The 25,184-nt window shown below is 26.1% G+C and overlaps 3 protein-coding genes across 3 annotated transcripts; 2 read left to right on the top strand and 1 right to left on the bottom strand.

Moving 5' to 3' along the window:
* Positions 1–12,507: 12,507 nt before the first annotated feature.
* Positions 12,508–14,579, top strand: LOC124920214. Its single transcript, XM_047460652.1, has 5 exons — positions 12,508–12,754; positions 12,872–13,037; positions 13,112–13,478; positions 13,571–13,651; positions 13,976–14,579. Exons 1-5 carry the CDS (start codon positions 12,665–12,667, stop codon positions 14,475–14,477), a joined length of 1,206 nt encoding a protein of 401 aa, XP_047316608.1. The 5' UTR covers positions 12,508–12,664; the 3' UTR covers positions 14,478–14,579.
* A 139-nt stretch (positions 14,580–14,718) lies between these two features.
* On the bottom strand, positions 14,719–17,996 carry LOC124920213 (elongation factor Tu, mitochondrial). Its single transcript, XM_047460651.1, has 12 exons — positions 17,772–17,996; positions 17,565–17,640; positions 17,381–17,473; positions 17,029–17,103; positions 16,817–16,921; positions 16,640–16,730; positions 16,337–16,542; positions 15,835–15,918; positions 15,658–15,723; positions 15,511–15,573; positions 15,129–15,369; positions 14,719–15,041 (listed from the first exon to the last, which is right to left on the bottom strand). Exons 1-12 carry the CDS (start codon positions 17,951–17,953, stop codon positions 14,971–14,973), a joined length of 1,353 nt encoding a protein of 450 aa, XP_047316607.1. The 5' UTR covers positions 17,954–17,996; the 3' UTR covers positions 14,719–14,970.
* Positions 17,997–21,167: 3,171 nt separating this feature from the next.
* LOC124915962 (GDSL esterase/lipase At1g54790-like) lies at positions 21,168–24,410 on the top strand. Its single transcript, XM_047456706.1, has 5 exons — positions 21,168–21,468; positions 21,586–21,786; positions 22,952–23,121; positions 23,233–23,503; positions 24,013–24,410. The coding sequence occupies exons 1-5, from the start codon at positions 21,213–21,215 to the stop codon at positions 24,297–24,299; spliced, it is 1,185 nt and encodes a 394-aa protein (XP_047312662.1). The 5' UTR covers positions 21,168–21,212; the 3' UTR covers positions 24,300–24,410.
* Positions 24,411–25,184: the final 774 nt, after the last annotated feature.

Consider the following 25,184-nt stretch of genomic DNA (forward strand, 5'->3'; position numbering starts at 1 on the left):
GTATACCCTTGTACCAAAAATAACACAAATTTCATATTTTACTTGAAAAATTATTTTTCAGTTCAAATTTTTATTACGTGGAAAATAAAATATTTTTCTTTTATAATAATTAGTCAGCTATTCACTTCACATTCTTTTTATGCTTAAAATTTATCTCTCCCAATATTTTTTATTTTGAAATCAAAATAATCTACATTGAAGAAATAAAACAACATTTGTCAATTAACAACACCCACTTAAAACAATTTAATAACTAAGTTAATTTTTTCTATGATAAAAAAAGTAATTAGTAGTTTTTTAACATTAAAAAATTCCACTATCAATCTAATTATTAAAATGACTTTATTGTCATAAACTTTGAGAAACGGAGACTTCAATTAGTATTAATGGTGTTATGTTTTTGGAAACATTTCATTTTTCATAAGTTTTAAAACAAATGGAAAAACTAAATACTAAGAAAATATGTAGATTTGAAATAAAATAAATGTACTAAGCCCTTGAATAGAAAATCAATGGTAAGATAATTTGGAGCATAATATACTAATTTTATTTTAAGGTTATAATCCGAAAAATGATGTATAAAAGATTAAATAACAAAATCTTGGTGTGTTTGATAAACTGTAATTGATATTAAAATGAATTTTGGAATCTAATTCTAATTTTTAAGTTCGATAATTTTTTTAAAATTAAAATTAAAATTAAAATTAGAATTTTAATTGAATTAAATTCAGTTTAGTGTAATTTTATAATTCTCAATTTCGTAATTATAATATTATTTTTTTTAAATATTTTTTCAAATAAAATAACTTATTATTTTATATTTAAAACACAATTAAAAATTTCAATCGATAATTTCTCTTTTTTATTTAGGATGTTAATATTTTGAAATGATATATATGTTTTTTTTAATTTAAAAGTTAAAATTTTTAAATCATATATTTTATTTTTGAATTAAAAAAATTAAAATATCAAATTAATCACTAGTAAAAAAGGGGGTTTTACAGAAAGATTTTTTCGAAAGATTTATATATTTGTCGGTATAGGTGTCGAAAGGGAGAAACTGTTAGAAATCTTGTCTTGAAAAATAACAGAAAAATATATATACATACGGTGTTACAAATAAATAAAAATAAAATAAGATATACGAAGAACAATATCACCGTATTTGATGGTTGATTCGAGGCATGTGTTAAACACATTTCCCTTAAAACAGTTCCACCGTCTCCCCGTGTGCTAGAGCTTGTCACAGATGGCTGTCTCCCAGGGTACAACGAATTTAGTAGTGATTCAGCACCGGAATCACTACACAACGAGCTTGATAAAGTACCTGAACTATCACCGGGTTTTAACGGAAAATATCGAGCGAAGAACTCGAAGAACACTCACAAAACAAGAAGAAGGCTTTTGGAATTCTAGAGTGAGAAAGATGAAAATGAAGTATGTGTAAAATGAATAATGAATGGGTATATATTGCTGAGAATTAAACCGGTAAATAAAACCATCCAAACGTTTATTAGCAATAAATATTGCTCATTCATTTGTTAATCAGCCTATACGTTGATTTGCAGAAATGCAATGTTAGACATTCAATGCTAATGCTAGCTAATTGAAGAGTCCATACGTTAGCCAATAGACCAATTAAAGCTAAATGTTTATCCTAACATTATGCTTTAATTTTCTAATTAGGCATTAAATATTAATTAAACAATTAATATTTAATTATAATTTGGATTAAATTCACCGTTAATTCACGTTTGAATTTGTGTGAATTTTATTTGATTTTATTTATTTACAATTTTATTTCCATTCATTAATGGAATTAGCTTAATTCCAACAATCCCCCACATTAATGGAAATTGAAAGATTAACCCAGTGAAAGGTTCAACAGTTGAATTCTACTTAGGATAGGTAGGTGTAACCCTTTGAACCTTCCCTTGTGAAAGCATCTAACTTTACTAGCTGATTAGTAGACTCGATGTCCTTGAACTATTCTGCCTTTTGTGTAAACGATTACACACTTTCACATAGAATTCTCCCTAATACATGTTAAGCTCTCATGGTTGTGTCCATTTTGGCCATGGAACACGCGCCTGGTTCTGTGAGAGGGTCTAGAATTGAGCCGTGCAATTCTTTCGAAGCGGCCCCACTTCTCCCTCACATATGTGATCTCTTTGCTCACAAAGAATCATTAAAAGCGATATACTTATCCTCGTCAAAATATTATTGTTTCATTATAGGATTAATCCTCAACAATAACTTTCCAAGTCGGTACAATTAGGTTGTCCCATTGAACCTAGTTTTTGGGATCTCCAGTCTGCATATGTTGGGTTTCCTTCATACCAACTTATAGTAGGCTAATGTCTCAAAAGACTTCAAATTATCTCTCTATTCAATAATCTAATTAGTGAATCCACAATGTTATCTTTGACTTACATAGTCAAATTTGATAACTCCATTAGAGAGTATAGTCTAATGACATTATGTCTAAGACGTGTATGTCTAGACTTGTCACTGACTCTAAGCTTGTCCAATTTCTAATTACTATCACAATAATTAGAAATTCATGTTGGTACATTATTAGTTAATCTTGGAACATCTTCTAATAAGAAGCATAGTCATTCGTACATGCTTATCATATAATTTTTTATGAAAATATTGTTTACTTGGCTAACTAGTAGACAAAATGTCTTTGAACTATTCTGCCTTCGTGTAAATGATTATATATTTTACATAAAAATATTTTATTTTTCGACATAAGTCAAAAATATAGATTATAACGTTTAATATATCCATCATAAGTTTCTTAGAAGATTTCCATACGTAGATTGCACTTCTAAGTGTAAACATATTCACTTTTAGACGTAAACTCTTTCATTTAATAATATCAACATATCATTTGATAACAACATGATATTTCGTTTAGTGCAATTCATATCCTTAATGGATTTTATCATTTTTATCGTAATTTTCAATGATAAAATATCGTACAAAAGACACGTAATGAAATAATTTTCATTGTCTTCATTATATATATAATTGTCACATCCACTTTTTAATAAAAGTATAATCAAATTTTCATATCATTATTATAAAATTTATTATAAGTCATATCAAGACTTTATAAACTTTCTTTTTCATTTATTTCATAAAATCTTTTTGAAGACATTGATTCTTCAAAAAATTTATGAAATTAATGTCAAAATATGACACGTTTCTTGATTTCAAAATCCTAAAATTTTAAATATCGATTTGAGTACCAACTTAGCAAATATAAACAATACATTTCTTGTTGTTTTCTTTCTTTTTATAAAGTTGCGCAACTTTATCTTTTATAGAGAACATATTTCTCTAACAATGAATTATCTTTTCATTTATCATAATATACACAATTATTTTTGTATTATAATCAATAAAAATATTTGCCCCCACATTCGTGTTGGTATCCTTTAAATCACACACATTTGTATGATTTAAATCAATGATTTTCTAATCAAGAAATTGTCACACAATTCTTTTACAAATTTCTTTTGTTATATTTATCATACATTGAATAAGATAACTATATTATAAATATTTAATTGAATAAATCATAATTTCTATACAAGAGATTAGAATGTTTATTCATTTATAAATCATTCTTCACATAATCTCTACATAAGAAATTAAAAATATTTAATCAATTAAAATATTTATTTCAACACTTAATTTCTATAAAAGAAATTAGAATATTTAATCAAATAAATATTCACCATATCACATGATTTCTACAAAAGAAATCATAATGTTTCAAGCACCTTTGACCGAAGTCGCTTAAATATTTATTTCCGGTTGCACGTTTGCATCCCGTAATATCGGCACGTTTGCCACATTATTCTCAAATCAAAGAAGACTTTGCTTGTAATTATTTGATTTCAAAATTATTAAATTAGAAATCATTTTATTAGTTGGATTTGAACAGGGGACCTCCCTTCCGTCACGCACCATTGCGTCTGAACTTTGAACCACTGCACCAATGCGCCATTTCATTGTTTTACCGCTTTTATGACCTTTTGTCTTCTTTCTAAAGATAACTTATACTTCATATTTGATTAGACTCTGTCAACCAATGAATATATACACATTTAAAACGATAACTTATTACCATAATAAAATGTAATATATAAAACAATGTATAAATAAAGATATCATCTCTCTTTATTTATTAAATCATCCTACCATATTCTTATTAATTATATTGTTTAATTAAAAAGAAGGTATATATTTTAATTATTTTAAAACTGAAACCATATGTTTCAATTATAATTAATTTTAACACCATAAATTTTATAAAAATTGAAAACTAACATATTAGTTACTTTCTTATTTTCATTCATTATTATTAATAATTTTAATAACCAAACAAATCTTTAAATAAGACTAGAACAAATTAAATTATTGTGTTCTAATTTATTTTCTATATAACATTTGTATAATGAATATACAAATTAATGTTTCTTGAGAAAATTTTCATATCAAAATATATTAGCTTATAAAACTAAGCTTTAAGCATAAGAACATATGTGTTAATAATCAAACATATTTATATGCAATAAAGACTTATCTTTATTTGTTGATTCCTTAAGATGAATCTTTTTCATTTTTTCGAAATGAACATCATCTCTTCCACAACACCGCGACTCGTATTTCTGAAACATCAAAGACAAAAAATATATTCGATGGTGCAAGCTCTTAAATAGCTTAGAACAAAGAAACTGTTTTAAGATTGTTAGAAATCTTGTCTTGAAAATAACAGAAAAATATATATACATACGATGTTATAAATAAATAAAAATAAAATAAGATATACGAAGAACAATATCACCGTATTTGATGGTTGATTCGAGGCATTATGTTAAACACATTTCCCTTAAAACAGTTCCACCGTCTCCCCGTGTGCTAGAGCTTGTCACAGATGGCTGTCTCCCAGGGTACAACGAATCTAGTAGTGATTCAGCACCGGAATCACTACACAACGAGCTTGATAAAGTACCTGAACTATCACCGGGTTTCAACGGAAAATATCGAGCGAAGAACTCGAAGAACACTCACAAAACAAGAAGAAGGCTTTTGGAATTCTAGAGTGAGAAAGATGAAAATGAAGTATGTGTAAAATGAATAATGAATGGGTATATATTGCTGAGAATTAAACCTGTAAATAAAACCATCCAAACGTTTATTAGCAATAAATATTGCTCATTCATTTGTTAATCAGCCTATACGTTGATTTGCAGAAATGCAATGTTAGACATTCAATAATAATGCTATCTAATTGAAGAGTCCATACGTTAGCCAATAGGCCAATTAAAGCTAAATGTTTATCCTAACATTATGTTTTAATTTTCTAATTAGGCATTAAATATTAATTAAACAATTAATATTTAATTATAATTTGGATTAAATTCACCGTTAATTCACGTTTGAATTTGTGTGAATTTTATTTGATTTTATTTATTTACAATTTTATTTCCATTCATTAATGGAATTAGCTTAATTCCAACAGAAACTTGTCGCAAATGAGAAAAAAAGTCGACAATAGCTGCAAATCTTTCGGTATTTAGAATATATATCTTTCGGTATTGATCCATTTTAAAAAAATTTCAGAAAAACAGCTAAGTATAGGATTTTTTTAAGGTATATACTGAAAGATATAGTATATATCTTTCGGCTTTGATCCCTTCCAAAACATTTTCAGAAAAATGTCTAAGTATAGGATTTTCTTTAAGGTATATACCGAAAGATATAGTATATATCTTTCGGCTTTAATCCCTTTCAAAACATTTTTAGAAAAACGGCCAAGTACATGATTTTCTTTAAGGTATATATCGAAAGATATAGTATATATCTTTCGTCTTTGATCATTTTCAAAAAAAATCAGAAAAATGGCTAAGTACATGGTTTTTGGGTTTTAAAGGCCAAAATCGAAAGATGTACATATATCTTTCGGTTTTTCTATAGAATGCCGAAAGATTTAGGGTAAATCTTTCGACTTTGGCCATCCTTCACAAATTTCTTACCCTTATTCCAATGAGTATTTTGGTTTCTAAGTACATGAATCTTATTTAATTGTCCAAGCATATCAATTGTGATTCAATATTCCAAGTAGATGGATTGTGATTGAGTTAAGTTACAAGTATAGGTTGTTGTTTGAGTATATAAAATGTATACAAGTTTTGTGTTTGATTATATATATATATATATATATATATATATATATATATATATATATATATATATATATATATATATATATATATATATATATATATATATATATATATATATATATATATATATATATATATGTATATTTAGAATGAGTGAATATGGTTTATATTTGTATGTGTAGGGATTTGTGTTTGAATTATATATGTATAGAATTGTGTTTAGGTTTGAAGGATAAAATATAAAAATGGTTAAATCAAGTGAAATAGTAAATTCTAAAAGTTCAAATACCGAAAGATATATGACAAATCTTTCGGTTTTGAAGGGTAAAATCGAAAGAGTTATATAAATCTTTCAGTTTTTCCCATTTTCCATCACTTTGTTTTTTTTATTTTAAGGCCAAAGCTGAAAGATTTAGGCATATCTTTCGGTTTTTCTATGGTATACCGAAAGATTTTCCTTAAATCTTTCGACTTTGGTCACTCTTCACAAATTTCTCCATCCTTTTTCAATTGGTGTTTTGGTTTCTAAATACATGAATCTTGTTTAATTGTCCAAACAAATCAATTGTGATTTAATATTCCAAGTATAGGGATTGTGATTGAAATAGTTACAAGTATATAAAGTAGGGTTGTTGTTTGAGTATATAAAATGTATATAAGCTTTTGTGTTTGATTATATATATGTATACTTAGAATGAGTAAATATGTTTTATATTTATATGTGTAGGGATTTGTGTTTGATTTATAAGTATTGGATTATGTTTAAGGATAAAATATAATAATGATTAAATCAAATGAAATAATAAATTGTAAATGGTCAAATACTAAATCTTTCGGTTTTGAAGGGTAAAACCGAAAGATATACCTAAATCTTTCGGTTTTGCCCAATTTCCAACACTTTGATTTTTCTGGTTTTTAAGGCCAAAGTCGAAAGATTCAGGTATATCTTTCAGTTTTTCTATGGTATACCGAAAGATTGATCTAAATCTTTCGGTTTTGTCCAATTTCCAGCACTTTGATTTTTCTGGTTTTTTTAAGGCCAAAGCCAAAAGATTTGGCTATATCTTTCGGCATCTATAACCTCAAAGCCGAAAGATATACCTAAAACTGTCGCCCCTTAAATTAAAGGAAATAACGAAAGATATACCTAATACTTTAGGTATTGTTCCTTTAAGTCGCGAATAGGCAGAAACCCTCCCATGCGCGCTCTCTCTCTTTCGTCTCTTTCCCTCCACCGATTCCAGCCGCAATCAAGAACACTTCTGCCGATTGAAGATTTCTTCCGCCGAATCCAGCAGCAATTTGCCGAATCCAGCCGCCATCCGCCATCTTCCGCTGCTCTTCATCTTCTCCAGCCGATCGAAAGTCCAAAATCTAGCCGCCGCTCTTCACATTCTCTAACGCCGCCGCTGTTGAACAAGCGCCGTTCTCCTCTCCTCCAGCAGCTAACCCTTCAATTCTAGGTTTGTTTTCTTCTATTTCAAACTAAATTTATGGTGAATTTGTGAAATTGTTATATATTTAGGGTTTCTGGAATTTAGGGTTTTTGAAGATTTTCTAGTTTAATTAGCTTTGAGTATTTGAGTAGCTTATTGAAATTTAGAGTTTTTGCAAATTGTTAGCTCAATGTGTTTTTTGTGTTTGATAAATGTCTTGAATATTTGCAAGTTTAATGAGTTTTTGATGATTTGGATTTCATTAGGATAGATTTGACCAATAGCATTGATATGAAGTAGGAAAATGAATATTTTGAGTTGTTTTTCTTTGAATAACTTTTAGGTCTATATGAAAATACGTGGGATGACAGCCAAGAATTGTGGGAAATGAATTGTTGCTTACTTCATATATATTTTCAAAACTAATGGGACGATACTGATTTGATCGCTTTCATCATTAATCATTGACAATGGTAATAAAACTTGTTTGGTTTGTGATATAGAGCCTACAACCTTGCTTATTCTTGATGTTTACTATTCTCTGGCTTAGCAGTTCTACATGTTCTAGGCTGAAATTTGTATGAATGGTTATTATGAAATTTGGCTGAAATTTGGTGAAATTAGTTTGTAATTTTTGTTGAATAATTATTATTAGTTCAATTTGGCTGATATTGTAATGAGGATTATTAGTTAATTTGCTGAAATTTAGTGAAATTAGTATGAAATTATTGTACATTTTGGTGAATTAAAAGTATATGGATTAATATTGAAGTTATTGTAGATAGTTATAAGTGTATATAATTGATTTGAATTACAACTTTAGCCTGATATAAATAAGATCTAATTTGCAATTGATACATAATAATTTAGGTTAAAAAACTCATCTAATGGAAGTACCCGACAAAACTTGGATTAACTTACGTCGAGATCATCCAAAATATGAGGAAGGAGTTGACCACTTCCTACAATTTGCAGTGAGTAGTACAGGACGATAGAAAATCAAATGTCCTAGCGTGAAATGTTTGAACACAACTTTAATGGATATAGTCGATATGAAGACTCACCTCATCGTTTATGGAATAAATGTGAATTATGAATTCTGATATTGTCATGGAGAAAAGATGAGTACTATTAACGTGATTTATGATCAAGATAATGATGACGATGACGACGACGACGATAATTTTTTTAATATTTGAAGTTAACAAGTTTAACTTTTATATTTTTATTAAAATTAGAAACTTAATTTTTTTTATTAAGAGACATGAAACCAATATTTTAATAAAATAAATAATATATATTAAAATATATTTTATAATATTATTTTTCTCAAATATAAAAATTAAAATTTAATTACAAGGTTATATTTTTTAAAATATAAAAATTAAATGATAAATCATTCTCAATTCTCATTAAATTGTAATTAAAATTTTAATGTGAATTCTAATTTCAATTTTACTTATTAAAATATATCCAAAGGTTATTTTAAATATTAGAAGTCTTATTTAAAATAGCAAAATTATAATAAAGGAAAAAATATTTATATAAAATTATTGATGATATAGATTATTTTTTATTTTCTATTTTATTCTAATTTATCATTTATTTTTTTCTAATATATATATATATATATATATATATATATATATATATATATATATATATATATATATTTAATTAAAAATATTTCTCTATTAATTATTTTTTAATATTAATAATTATATAAAATTATATATTTATTTATATATATATATATATATATATATATATATATATAATATTTTATCATATATTTTTAACTAAAAACCATAAAATTTATATTTATATATATTTTCTCTCGTTATATATATATATATATATTATCTATTATTTTTAATTTATATATAAAAATATAATATTAATTGAGTATGAAAATTTTGTTTGTTAATATAATAATTAATTAATTGTTAAAAAAAATTCTTATTAATAATGATATATATATATAATAAAAATAATTAAATTTTTTATTCTATTTTTCTCGATAAATATAATTTTAAGAAAAAATAAAAATAAATTAATTAAAAGATATAAAATATTATAAAATATATATTTATGATAAGACAAAAAAAACAAAAAATAAATAATTAAGAAAGTTAAATTAATATTATATATATATTATATATTTAAATATATTGTTGAATTTAATAAAAAAATGATAAGAAAGAGAAAAAAAATAAGAAAGAGAAATTAAAATTAATATTTTAGTGTTATATATATATATATATATATTATATTTAAATATATTGTCAAATTAATTTTTAAATAGGTTATACAAAATATAATTATAAATTAGAAAATAATTAAATAAAATTAATTTATATAAATCTTTAGCAAAAAAAATATTAATTAAAAAGAAAAAATATTTTATTTATATATATATATATATATATTATTTAAATATATTATTATAAATTTAAAAAATATAAAATAGCAATTAATATTTTAATTATAAAATATATTTATATTAATTATAAAATAATTAAATCAAATAAATTATATAATATATATATATACACACAAAATATTTTATAAATCAGCTAAAAAAAGAAATATTAATATTAAAATAGTAGAGTGAAATCTAAATAAAAATTAATATATATATATATATATATATATATATATATTATTTAAATATATTAAGAAATTAATTTTTAAACTGGTTATATATATAAAATAAAATTATATAATATAATATATAAATTAAAAAAATTATAAATAAACTTACTATTTATATATATTTATATATATATATATTTATATATATATATATATATATATATATATATATATATATATATATATATATAATAACACTATATAATATAATATAAAAAAATAAAAAATTATGAAAATAACTTAATATTTTTATATATATATATATATTATTTAAATATATTACAAAATTAATTTTTAAAATGTTATATATATATATATTATTTATATAAATTATAAAATAATTAAATGAAATAAATTATATAATTTATATAAAAAAAAGTTTTTATTAATTTACTTAAGATGTAAATGATGAAAGTTTAAGATACACGTGTTTATTTTTTATTGTTTTTTATATAGTTTTAAAAAATTTGATATTTTAAAATTTAAACTGTTTAATGGAATGAAAGATTTTATAGGTTTAAAAACTTTATTTTTTTTTCGTACTTTTATAAAACAAAAAAAACTATTATATATATAAATTTTAATATATAATATAAATATTCTTTCTTAAAATAAATAAATATATATATATAATTTTATATATAATAAAAATAATTATATCTTATATCCTAATTTTTTCTTAATATATTATATAAATTTATTTATAAAGATATTTTTTTTAAAAATATATAATATTTATATATAAATATATATCTTATTATAATTAAAATTATTTTTCGAATAATTATATTATATATAAATAATTATATATATATATATATATAATATTTTTATCATATTATTTTTAACTTAAAAAAAAGTATAAATAAATTTTTATTTTTTATAAAAAAATAAAAATAAATTAATTAGGAAAAATAAATTAATATTTTAGTTATATATATTATATTTAAATATATTACCAATTTTAAAAGAAAAATTAATATTTTAGTTATATATATATATATATATATTATATTTAAATTTATTATAAAGAAAATAATTTTTAAATAGATTATAATATAATATATTTATATAAATTATAAAATAATTAAATAAATAAATTATATAAATAAGGTTTTAGTAAATATTTAATTATTTTAAAATAAATTTTATAAAATTTAGAATTAATTTATTTATTTTAAATTAATAATCATTTAAATACTATTAATTTTGAATAACATTATTAATTATTTATTACCAATATAAATTTACTTTATAATACTATTAATAAAATGATGTTGGATAAATTTAATATATTTTTAAATTTTTGATATATATATATATATATATATATATATATATTTATATAAATTATAAAATAATTAAATTAAATAAATTATATATAATATCTATATATAAAGTTAGTATAAATGTTATATATATACTACCATGAGAGAAAATAAAATAAAGAAATTAATTAAGAGTAAAATTAAAATCAAATTTTATTATAAGAGAAATAATTAAAAAAGATAAATTATAAAAAAAAATAGATAAATAATATGGTAAGAGCATGAATAAAAAAAATGATGATAATGCTTTTGATTGGTTAAAAATATCTATTTTCTTCCTCCACCATGTATATATATATATATATATATATATATATATATATATATATATATATATATATATATATATATATATATATATATATATATATATATATATATATATATATATATATATATATATATATATATATATATATATATAAAAGAAATGATTAGGTGAGGGAATTTAGTGAGGGAATGACGTGGCATAATTTTATTCGCTGAAAAAATTAAATAATTTCTCTCTTTTCTCTCTTTCCTCCCACTTTTACATTTTACAAGTTGACACGTCATTCCCTCACCAAATTCCCTCCCTCTATCACTTCTATATATATATATATATATATATATATATATATATATATATATATATATATATATATATATATATATATATATATATATATATATATATATATATATATATATATATATATATATATATATTAGAGTCAAGCTGGTTCACATATTTTTCTTATTAAAAAAATAAAAATTGGTTCTTGACTGCGGCCGAAACTGACTTGCTTGTCTGGATTCTGTACCCAATGGAATCTCTAAAGGCCAACAAGCCACAAACCCCATAAAATAATCACTTGGCTATCATAAATCCTTGGTTTCTGAGTTTTCCAATTTGGTTTTGGATTCTTATAGCCCCTTTCTCTTTCTATCTATCTTGGATTCAATTTCCCACCACTTAATCGGAATGGAGAAGAAGAGGTTTTAGTATCATCATAAGCTGATCTTCTGAACTGGGTCACTCTCTCTACAGTCCATACACGATATGCTAGAGATTTGCTTGATGGCCTCTCATGGATTCCCTCCAACTGGAATCGTCTTCGACCCAGAACAGGGCATATCCAGATTCTCCAAGGTATAAACAATTAGATTGTCAATTAGGGTTCATGTATTGATTATCTTTTCTTGTTGATATCGCCTTTGAATAGGCTTATCTGAATTTCCTAAGTTGGGTTTAATCTATTGGATGCAGGATTACTCGTCTCTTTCCCATGAAGTCATTTCACGGCAAGAAATGATGAGATTAGGCTCCTTTGGTTTGAGATCAGATCAGGTTGATGAGCAGTGGAAATTTCCAAGCAGATTTGCAAATGGGACTGACCAAATTATGAGAAAACATGTTATCATCGATTCAGATGGTAATTAAGCAAAACTATTGTTAGAAGAACATATTAGATGATGATTTTATTACTTATAGTTCTTTTTGTTGTAGATGTTGATCCAAACTCGATGATTTTTAACTATGGAATGGATGAAAAATCCAATAAGCATGAGAAAATTCAATTTCTTATGTCTGGAACAAGTCAAGTGGAAATGGGTGTTCCTCAATTTGGGTCTAATTTACTGGATATCGGTTTTCAAAACCCTTTATATCATCGATTTTCCGATGTTCATCCTGAAATGGCACCTTTCGTGCGTTTCACCCATAGATCGGAAGTTATGTTTGAAGGTAGCCAATTGATCCTGAATGGTGCTAGCACTGAAATGAAGGATTTATTGCCTATTATTGACGAGTATTATTTGGCAAAAGACTCAAATAGATGGAATAAACAGTCATTATTGGTACCCTATTTTGATAGGTAAAAGAAAGTCTTCAGCTTCATTCATAATCCAAGATTGAAATATTCAAAATATTGAACCTGTCTGTAACTTTTGTGTTTTACTGAAACAGGTCGGATTTCTTTAAAACAAGGGCTAAGGTTCATGGATCTAATTTGGCACTTGATGGAGTTAACTTTGCTCCTTTAAAGAGGTATAAATTCCCATTTCCCAAAAGGCATCTTTTTTCTTCCTCTGAAAATAACATTATTTGTTGTGCACATTCAAATAACCAGATGATCCAAAGTTCTATAACCAAATTCCCTTTATTTTAAATATAGTATTGATGATTTGATTGCAAATGGTATTTTGAAACCTCAACTTTTTTTAGGCATGTCTAAATATGGATTTAGATGGACTAAGTTCAGATACAGCCTACCCATATGAGAAATTGTGTTAAACCTTCGAAAAACAAGTCAATTGTGTTGAAATTTTGAATCCTATTATTCATTCTTAAACTCTGCCTTCTTTTGTGTAGTCGTGACAAAATCAAACAAAAATCATCTCAGAAGAAGAAAAACAACAGGAAAGTGGTAGGAGAAAGGGATCTATACAAAAAGAACTATTTCCGTGCCTGCGAAAGTCTTCTGTCCATTTTAATGGACAAGAACCGCGATGTAAAAAAGGCGAGTCTTTCGCTGAAGAAGTCTGGTCCTGAACTATCCCAATTACTGACCCAATTCTCAGCAAGTATAGCCGGGACTGGTATAGCGGTTCTACTGTCTGTGGTCTGTAAGGTAGCTTATGGCAGTTTACCTCTCTGCTCATCTAAGCTTGTAACTACGGGCATCGGTTTAGGATTGGTTTGGCTTTCTTGGGCAGTAAATAAACTAAGGGACACGGTAATTGCCGTCAGTAAGATCACTTCTGCTAAACCGGGCAGTGATAATAAGATTGTGGGGAAGTTGGATTGCTGTGTAAATGAGATTTTCTTTAGAGCTGGAACTTTGATAGCTATGGCATTTCTGAGGTTTGCATGACAAGATGAAATTGTAATTGATCTTATAGTGTTTAGATTTGCATACATTAAAACTTTACTGTCATAAGTTGCCAATTTTGGGGATTGATTTTCTTTTGTTTTGTTTTTAATTTATAGGTATAAATTCACTTTATTTAAAGGTGAAACTTAATCAACACATGAATACATAACAAGATCAAATGAAACTGATCATAAGTTGTTGAACATTAAATGAGAGTAACAACCAATTTAAGTCCAGAGTAAAGTAAACTTGATCACAACCATCATTTAGTTTCTTCTGGACAAATTATTAATCAATCTACAAAAGTAGTTAATGAATCACAATGTGAAGAAAAATATTCTCCTTTTTTGTTTCTCAAGTTCTAATATCCTTAAAACTCAATGAAAAGTAACTCGACCCGGTCCAAGGCCTGCTGCCAGTCTTTTTTGTCTTCTGTCGTCTCGTATTCTGACAAAGAGATGAATAATAATGGAAGAAGAACATTTATCATCAACTAACTTATGACTTTTGAGACTACTCCTGCACCAACTGTTCTACCACCCTCACGCAGTGCAAATCTTTGACCTGTTCCAGATTTACACGAATTTAGTATCATCACAAACACTAGGGTAAACAGACAAATACATTAAATAATGTTAAAGACATAATGACCTGCATCGAGGGGAACGGGTAATAACAGTTCAAAGGTAGCAGTGACATTGTCACCAGGCATAACCATCTTAACATTTTCAGGCAACTCAACTTTGCCCGTAATGTCTGCAGTTCTCAAGTAGAACTGAGGCTTGTAATTGGAGAAAAACGCTGTGTGACGACCACCTTCATCTTTTGTCAGCACATATATCTCTGCCTCAAATCTCTTGTATGTTTTCACACTAGCAGGCTTTGCAATCACCTACCAAATCAAACTAATAATTATCACTATTGATGCATGCACCATACTTCTGCTTTACTTCACATTCTTCATTTCTTAAGACAAAATCTTTGATTGATTTTTGAGCAAGTATAATAAATGCATATCTTATCTACAACTTACTTGTCCACGCTGTATGTCTTCCCGTTTCAAACCCCTTAGAAGAAGACCCACATTATCACCAGCCTATATATAAAGAAACATTTTTTGAGTTGTCATATGCTCAATTGATTATTGAAAGCAGAACAGGACACTAGAATAGAAGCTTACTTGCCCATAATCCAAGCTTTTCTTGAACATTTCAACACCAGTTACAGTTGTTTTTAGTGGCGCACCCTACATGAGAAATCTACATCAATTAACAAACAAAACACACACACAAAGTAATATGCACACTATGTAAATTAATATGAAAAGGAAGGAATATATGAAATTTGATGTATTTACCTGCATCAAACCTAAGATTTCAACATCCTCTCCCGTCTTAATTTTCCCTTGTTCGATACGGCCAGTAGCAACAGTTCCACGACCCTTCAAAACAAGTACAATAAATTGTTGAACAGTTAGAAAAGGATAAAATATGCAACACAATCCAATTTGTATGTAATAAAAAGGAAAATTTAGAAACTGTTCTTTATCTATCCAATATTCTATCAGATCCCTAGTCCACAAAGGCAAAGAGACATTAACAGCAATTAATTATCATTCAGAATTAATTTACTGTACATTTTAACATTAATGTATTTGGGTGTTTTAATTTTAAATTAATAGTATTACTTGTAGATGATGTCATCATATTAAGAGGTATAAGTAGATGCTTCATTCCAAATAGGTTAATAATTCCAAGGACAGGGATATATGAATTCAAGGTAAGAGGGAAATATTTAATATATTTCAATACAGATGAGGAAACAATGTACAGGCAATGAAAATAAGTGTTTTCTCAAACCTGAATAGAGAAGACATCCTCAATTGGCATTAAGAAAGGCTTGTCAAGTTGGCGTACAGGGTCCGGAATATATTCATCTACAGCATCCATTAACTTCAAAATAGCTTTCTTCCCTATTTCTTCGTTGGTACCTTGTAAAGCTGACAGAGCTGAACCTCTAATGATAGGTATTTCATCACCAGGAAACTTGTAGAAGCTAAGTAGCTCTGCATAATATATGCAGCATCAGATGAATTTCTGTTTTAATCAAGCAAGTATTGCTTGGCAGGCAAATACAAAGCACGCAGAATATAAAAGTCATACCGCGGAGCTCCATTTCCACAAGTTCAAGTAACTCCGGATCATCAACAGCATCAACTTTATTCAGAAAACAAACCAATGAAGGCACACCGACCTGTATAATTCCAAGTTACATATAGTTCCAAGTATCGAATGAAATGTTTTTGTTGAAGATATCATGAAGCTGCTAACAAAACCAACCTGTCTTGCGAGCAGGATGTGCTCCTTAGTCTGTGGCATAGGGCCATCAGGAGCTGAAACAACTAATATACCACCATCCATTTGGGCGGCACCAGTAATCATGTTCTGCAATCAGTGGGTAAATAACAATACATGGTACTCTTTTAGCAAAATGTACCGATGTAGCGGAACAAAATACATTCTATAATGTTCAAGTTCAATTGGAAGCTTACTTTGACATAATCTGCATGACCGGGACAATCTACATGGGCATAATGACGCTTAGTAGTTTCATACTCCACATGGGCCTGAAACATGATCAAACAGTAATATATTTGATAAACCAGGTCAGTGGTAAGCTATCTGAACCAGGTTTTTTGTAGTTCAGTAGAGATTTCAGTAACCTATATAAGAACCTACGATTGTATACTTCTCTATTTTGATTCTAAAACCTCTCATCTTTTCTCATTCCTCTACATTATCTTCTTAATTCAAGCTTATTCTTGCTTACTTTAGGTTTTCTTGCTGATTGCTATAACAATATACAGGAAAACTTCCTAACAAATTGAAATCATTAATACCAACCGTTGCAATTGTAATTCCTCTCTTTTTTTCTTCTGGGGCCTTGTCAATTTCATCGAATGCAATTGCTTTCGCTTTTCCTTCTTCTGATAAAACCTGAAGAATGTGTTCAATCATCTTAGAAACTGCTTGTAAAGTATACAAGAACAATGTCATGAAATAATAAAATCAGCTTTCAAGTTTCAACCCTAGTAATTGCTGCAGTTAGTGTGGTCTTCCCATGATCAACATGTCCAATGGTTCCCACGTTAACATGAGGTTTTCTGCAATTACATTTAGCAGCAAGAAGTTAGATTTAATGACTGCAAATCTTAATTAGAAAAAGAACTAATTAAGCAAATTATCACAACAATGAATCAGAAATTAGTACAGAATATGCACTCCCTGCACTTACGTCCTGGTGAAGGTAGCCATGGATCTCCACAATGGAATCTGCATTGCAGCTGTGTCATTTCCGGAGACTATTTCCGATACAGAAAAGGGGGCGACGACGGATCCACGACAAGATTGGTAAATTTGTGAAGTAAGTGGAATTAGACGCCTGGATTTAGGGTAGCGAAGAGCTACAGACGCCATGGATGATTTTACTACAATTCAGAGTTATGATGTTGACACTGGTCTGAAAAGGGTTTTATGGGTTTTATGGCTTCTTTTCAAGCTTGAGAAGAGTGACTGAGTGTAACTGTTTCTTGGGGAGAAATTTTTGGTATATTTATTGAGGCCCACTTATATTTGGGCTACATTTGTGTTTTTTAGTATTCATGAAAATGGACCTAATACTTTGGATTATTTGTGATTCTTTCCAAAATAATACAATTAATACATTTTTTTTAAATTATATCACTTTAAACATTAACTTATATATATAAATATATATATATATATATTTTAAAATATTTTGATCATTTTTCTTATTTTCTCTTTTAATTTTTCAAAAAAAAAAATCATATTACTCATGCCCTTTGGTCGCTTTTTTTTTAGCATCGGAAGATGTCGAACTGAACTTTACTCCACACCGACCCCAAACGTTAAGGCGTGGAGCTTATCTTTTCACCATTCAAATTTGAGTTAAAATTGTGTTTTTGTTCGGTTTAATATTTTATTTAGTCGGATTGAATTTATCATCTCAAATTTTTATAATCCAAATAATAATCTCAATTTTTTGTGGATGGTCTACTACTCATACCTAGTGTCAGCCCCGAAAATTTGGATGTCCTAGTCCACGTAAAAAATGTTAGAAAATAATTTTGACTATCATAATTTTAGTTTAAAAAATTGTTAAAAAAAATGTTTGTAAGTAAGATTTGAATCCATAACCTAATAAAAACATTTGTTTTCATTCTAACCTATTATACTAAACACTTTTTATGTTAAAAAATAATAAATTTAACTAAATTTTTTATTTTTATTTAATAAATGAGTTGTGATGAGGGTGGGCTGCCCTAGCTCGTGAGCTTGATGGATTTACCCATGACCGACCCTACTCATACCCTTCAATAGTGTTGGTGGTAATTTATCTCGTATGTGTTTGTTTTCTTCTTTGTAGCAAATGAGATGAATTAGGAATGAGTTGATATACCGTAATTTTTTATATATATCGTATATCGTATTAAAAGTTTTGATATAGAAAAAATCACATCGTTACCATACCATTATTTTGGTATACCAAAATCTCGGCATGATATAAGTAACATACATTCATACTGAATATTGACGGTATACCGTAATTTCGGTACGATATCAATATTATATCAATAATACATAATAATAATAATAATAATAATAATATTAAAATTTAATTATATTTTGATTTACTTTTTAAAATTAAATTTTATAATAAATTAACATTAAATTTGCTTAGAAAAAAAATGTATTAAAGTCATACAGAGCTAAATATTTTTTTAAGATTTGTTTATTCATTAATAATCGTTTGATTTTGTTGAAAAGGTCGACGAGGTGATTCTAATTTTTGAAATGGAAATTAAAATTTAATTATTGATAAGTATTATATATAAATATATATATTAATTTTGAAATATCAAAATTTTGAAAATCGTGTACATTTATCGTACTAATAATTTTGGTATAAGTACAATATTTTACCATTTATTCGTTATACCAAAAAAATTGATATTTTTAGTATTTATAATACGATACTTTTGATATACTAAAATTATCAATAATTTTCTCATTCCTAAAAATAATGATATCGAATTTGGAGTTTTTTTCTAATAAAAAGTTTGTAAAATTCATTTTTCATATGAATGTCCTTTTATATGTATGTTAGAATAATTTTTATGGGTTTTTTTCTATTTGATCTAAGGGTGTAAGTAAATTGAATATACTGTTTAAATTGAATCAAAACCATTTAAACCAAACTGAATTTATTACGGTTTCATTTTTACCAACCAAACTGAATTGCTTACACCATTTTTACCAAACCAATCTGAATCGCTCACACCTTCACTTTGATAATATTTGTAAAGGATCAGACTGATCTTTTTTTTAATGTTGTTTACCACCCTCAAACATGATTGTCCTTAGGATAAGTCAACAAACCTATGGGCTAGAGTATATTGGCAACCCATCCAAATAATTAATAAACCTAATAAGTTACAGCCAACTCTAAAACAGGCCCAAAACAATTTTTTTCTAATTTATTATCTATAACAATTTAATCATTTACAAATAAAAGAATAGTTTAATCTTCGGAAAATTGTATTATCTAACGTCTTTAATATATTTATTTTGATTTTTAGATATAATTTGTTTTTTTATTATTTATAAATTAATATTCTACATTTAATTCCTTATTTGATTTAATAAGAAATAATTTCTTATAATATCATTTTATTCAAATAATTTACTGTTTTTTACATCTAACCATTTTTTTAAAATAGTCCAAAGATTTTAACCCAAATATCAAACAAAGCCCATGGCCTTTGGCAGGGTGATGTATTGTACTAAATATCTTACGTCAGATAAATCAATTTTAGGAAAAAAAATAAAATAATATAACTTTTGAGTTGGTAAATTAAAGCTACATCTATCCAAGACATCTAAAATGGGTTTTAATTTTTTATAGATATATTTAAAGAAATTTTGAACAAGTTAGTCTAGTTTGTATATTTATATAAGTAACTTGTTTTAAAATAAATTTATATGTTTTTCTTTTTTTAACTTTTGATTTTAAGAGTTTTTATATAAGTCGATATTTAGTATCTTCTTCATACATTCTTTAATATGTTTTCAATATTATGTAAATTTAATTTAAAACACAAACCAAAAACTTTGACATGTTGAAAACTAAAGAAATGTTGTAAATAACGTGAGTACTGAACTTTATTTTTGTTTTTTTCCCAGGAAAAATGTGACACAGACTTAATTAGTTGAGAAATGTGGGTTGGTTAGTATTTTTTATTCACATTTAAATAGATGATTTATTTAAAATACATCCAACCCTTTTAAAAAAATGTTTGTAAACTAGTGATTAAAAATCCAAATTGTGTAATAGTAAAAATACATGAATTAAAATACATTTTCTTAGTTAGGATAAATGGTATGAGATTAAAAGGATAATAATTATAAAGATTGTTAGGTAACAAATTCCATAATTTACTTTATGAACCAGTAATTAATTTAACCCATTTAGTTTATATCTCTTTAATCACAATCTTTAAACATCAAATCTCACAATGCAAGGTAAAAACCAAACCTTCCTTATAAGTCATGTCCCAAAATCCCCACCACATTCAATGAATCAAAATTCATATTATTTATACCAACTAATAACTCTCACATTTATAATTACTTGCCCATTTTTTTTCTCTCTTCCATGGCATCTTCTCCAATTGGTAGAATTTTAGCATCTAATATTCTTATCTTTACAATATTATTTACTTCACCAACGCCGCTTAAATCGCTCATCGTTTTCAATTATCCTGCGATTTTCAATTTTGGCGATTCAAATTCTGATACCGGAGGACTCGTCGCCGGTATCGCTTTTCCTGTTGGACTTCCCAATGGACAGACTTATTTCAACAAGCCAGCTGGAAGGTTCTGCGATGGACGGTTGATCATTGATTTTCTTGGCAAGTAATATATTAAAATTTACTAGAATTGTGCAAGTTATGTATTTAAATCTTTATTTATAATCAACAGCAATTTTTTATTTTATTTTATTTTTGTTTGTTGGTTGGTTGGTTTAGTGGACAACATGGGATTGGCATTTCTCAACCCATATTTGGATTCTGTTGGGGCTCCAAGTTTCCAAAACGGGTGTAATTTTGCTACCGGAGGAGCCACAATAACTCCGGCCAAGGCTAATTCCGTTAGCCCGTTTTCGTTCGGAGTACAAGTATCTCAATTTTCTAGGTTCAAGGCCAAAGTTTTCGATTTACTAGCAAAAGGTATTTTCTTCTTCGTTCCTACTTGTAGCGTCGCATATTTTTAAGATTTTGTCTGGTTGAATGAGATTCCGATTAAGGAAAATTGCAGGATTTTATTATGGCTCTCTTCACTTTCGAGGATACTTTATTGCAATAAGAATGCTCATCAAAACATAATGTTTTATTTGCATGTGTGACTTGTAACAGAATCATCTTAAAAAAATTATATAATTGATTTTATTTGAATTTGTTATACTTAAATATTACCTTCCATTTTGAAACAAAAGTACTTTGTAGATTTAAGGGAAAAAATATATAAAGATAGGTTTTTTAAACAAAAATATCTTATTATTTATCTGATATATATATTTTAATTTAGATAAATAAATTATTAAATTGATATATTTTTTTAATTTAGTAAGTTAACATTTCAAACAAATATATTAATTTTTTTAATTTAAAATTTTAACATTTCGAACATATATTTTATTTTATTTTTTAATTTAAAGAGTTAACATTACGAACCAATATTATTATTACTTTTTTAATTTAAAAAATTAACCGTTCGAACCAATATTTGTTTTCTTAATGAGATTCAAACCCTACAAAAACATTAATATTTGAGCTACATCATACGTAAGAAAATAATATCTTAATAATTTAGATAATATATATTTAATTGTTTTTGTTATATTACTTTTTAAATATAAAAAATAAATTAAATTACAATTTTATTGTTTTTTTTAAATATAAGAATTTAATTGTAATTTAATGTCAATTCTTGTAAATATTAAAATCAATTTTAATTCTCTTATAAAACAATTCAATTTAAAAGCGTTTTGAGTTTAAGTGGGGACATGATGCTAGTTCTTATTCATTCAAAAAGAAAGAAAAAAAATTCTCCTCATCAAACAAACTCTTATTATTATATTTGTTAATATATATAATTAAGGTAATTTAAAGGTTAAAAATGTGCCTAAGATATTAAAATTCACTGGTTGAACTGAAAATACCATAAATTGAAGTTAGAGGGTATTACTCTAGCGTCATTTCTAAACAAATAAAAAATTAAGATATAACATATTTGACAAACAAAAAAATGTTTTCAAATAAATTTAAATTATTTCATAAAATAAAAGTAAAATCAATTTTAACTTATACATTTGGTTATTTCTATCATGATTAGGCAAAAAGTCACAAAAATACCTACCATCCCAAGAATATTTCAAGAATGGACTTTACACAATCGATATTGGCCAGAATGATCTCGATAGCGCATTATCCAATTCCCAATCAGGGGACCAACTTGCTTCTCTAATTCAAAATCTACTATCCGAATTCGAGACGCGAATAAAGGTCTCACTCTCGTTGTCTTGAATCTCGATTTTATTTTACTAATTAATCGACCTTTTCTTTACCTATGTTCAAGGCCCAACTATATTAACCTTTTTAACTCTTTTTTTTTAGGTTTTGTACAATCAAGGTGCAAGAAAGTTTTGGATTCATAACACCGGCCCTCTTGGATGCTTGCCTAGAATAATCGCAACATATGGGAAAGATCCATCAAAGCTAGACCAAACCGGTTGCGTCAACTCCCACAATATCGCAGCCACAATTTTCAACACGCAACTTAGAGCCATGTGTACTAGACTCCCTGCCCAATTCCAGGATGCCAACATCACTTATGTCGATATCTACGCTATAAAACTCAACATCATCACCAACTTTTCACAATTCGGTAATTCTCATTTCATTATTGTGGTTTCTTATCTTTAGTTGTCACCAGTTAATCAAATAAAACATATACTGTAGAATCTTTATCTAAAGATAAATACATTCATTCCAGAAATATTAGATCTAATAAAGATAAATACATTCATTCTAGAAATATTAGATCTAATAAAGATAAATATATTCATTCTAGAAATATTAGATCTGAGATTAGATGTGAATTTAGATACACACTTCTAAATTTCTCTACAAACACTTATTTAGTGACTTTTCATATGAATTTGCTTATAGAAATAGTTAAATTTATTAAATGTTTTTTTTATCCAAATTCGTATCCATATCTAGACCAAGATCCAGAAATTATTTCCAAATAGGTTATTATTGTAACTTTATTTAAAAACATTTTTTTGTCACATAACATTTGAAAATTGAGCTAGATAGTCACTAAATCAAAACCATTCCAATTGGCCTATAGAAACTTAATTAAGACTCTCGATATTTATAATTTGATTTCAGGGTTCAAGCAGTCGATAGCGGCATGTTGTGGCTATGGAGGGCCGCCTTTAAACTTCGACACGAGAATAAACTGCGGTGAGACGAAGAATTTAAATGGAACTATGGTAACGGCCATGGTATGCAACAATACAGCAGAATACATAAATTGGGATGGTAACCATTACACAGAAGCAGCTAACCAGCAGATTACTTTGCAAATATTGTCTGGAAATTACACCACTGAATATGCTTTCAATAAAACACTTGGGCAAGACTTGTTTTTAGATAATCATTATCTTAATTCTTAATTATTAACTCATCCCTACCTATAACTATTTGATCATTGTTATCTTACAATAATAAGATTGTCACGTCTTCTAATTTGGTATCGCTTTCATTCAAAAATCCTTAAATACCAAAATTAATTTTATATTTTTGTTTGGCATAAAATAAAATTAAATACTTTTATATATCTAAATTATAGTAGAATATATGTTGTTTATTTTGTTTGTAATTTTTTTTTTGAGATTCTTCTAGATCATGAAATTATTTTTTAATCATGATTCAGATTATTGTTATTTAGAAAATTGTGATATTTCATTTTGTTGTCCGATTAATTAATATTTAATGTTTGGACTAATTCAAACAAAATAATATACATATGGGCAAATTACTTTGGGAACCCTTTAATTATTTCGATCGTTCACTTTTGACCCTCAAATTAATTTTTAAAACAAATTGTCCTTTTAACTTTTATAAAGATCACCAATTGCCCTTCCGTCAATTTTTTTAATTAAACATAACGGTTTAAGCTTAAAATATTATTTTTTTATATATTATTTTTAATCTTATATTTTATATTTATATGTATAATTATTAAATCGCTTATATATAATATTATATATATATATATTATTATCATTAAATTTTATATTTATATAATTATTAAATCTTTTATATAATATATAGATAATATATATATATATATATATTATTTATTTTTATTTTTATCTATATCTATATAAAATAAAGTTTAAAATAATTTATATAATATATATATATATATAATTTATATATATTATCTTTAATTAATTTATATATAATATATATTTTAAAAAATAATTTGAGTGCAAAAAATAATTGAATAGTTAGAAGTTGCCATTACTTTTAAACTTTCAAATTACTTTTTAAAA

This window comes from Impatiens glandulifera, chromosome 1, assembly GCF_907164915.1.
Source record: "Impatiens glandulifera chromosome 1, dImpGla2.1, whole genome shotgun sequence".
Taxonomy (NCBI): Eukaryota; Viridiplantae; Streptophyta; class Magnoliopsida; order Ericales; family Balsaminaceae; genus Impatiens; species Impatiens glandulifera.

What these genes read in the sequence shown, in the direction of transcription:
- LOC124920214 (XM_047460652.1), top strand. Translation starts at nt 12,665, where the DNA reads ATGCTAGAGATTTGCTTGATGGCCTCTCATGGATTCCCTCCAACTGGA. An exon ending in GCATATCCAGATTCTCCAAG is followed by an intron (nt 12,755 to 12,871) that starts GTATAAACAATT and finishes TATTGGATGCAG; the next exon opens with GATTACTCGTCTCTTTCCCA. An exon ending in TTGGTACCCTATTTTGATAG is followed by an intron (nt 13,479 to 13,570) that starts GTAAAAGAAAGT and finishes TTACTGAAACAG; the next exon opens with GTCGGATTTCTTTAAAACAA.
- LOC124920213 (XM_047460651.1), bottom strand. Translation starts at nt 17,953, where the DNA reads ATGGCGTCTGTAGCTCTTCGCTACCCTAAATCCAGGCGTCTAATTCCA. An exon ending in ACATCCTGCTCGCAAGACAG is followed by an intron (nt 16,731 to 16,816) that starts GTTGGTTTTGTT and finishes GGAATTATACAG; the next exon opens with GTCGGTGTGCCTTCATTGGT. An exon ending in AAATCTTAGGTTTGATGCAG is followed by an intron (nt 15,724 to 15,834) that starts GTAAATACATCA and finishes TTTCTCATGTAG; the next exon opens with GGTGCGCCACTAAAAACAAC.
- LOC124915962 (XM_047456706.1), top strand. Translation starts at nt 21,213, where the DNA reads ATGGCATCTTCTCCAATTGGTAGAATTTTAGCATCTAATATTCTTATC. An exon ending in AATTCGAGACGCGAATAAAG is followed by an intron (nt 23,122 to 23,232) that starts GTCTCACTCTCG and finishes CTTTTTTTTTAG; the next exon opens with GTTTTGTACAATCAAGGTGC. An exon ending in CACCAACTTTTCACAATTCG is followed by an intron (nt 23,504 to 24,012) that starts GTAATTCTCATT and finishes ATTTGATTTCAG; the next exon opens with GGTTCAAGCAGTCGATAGCG.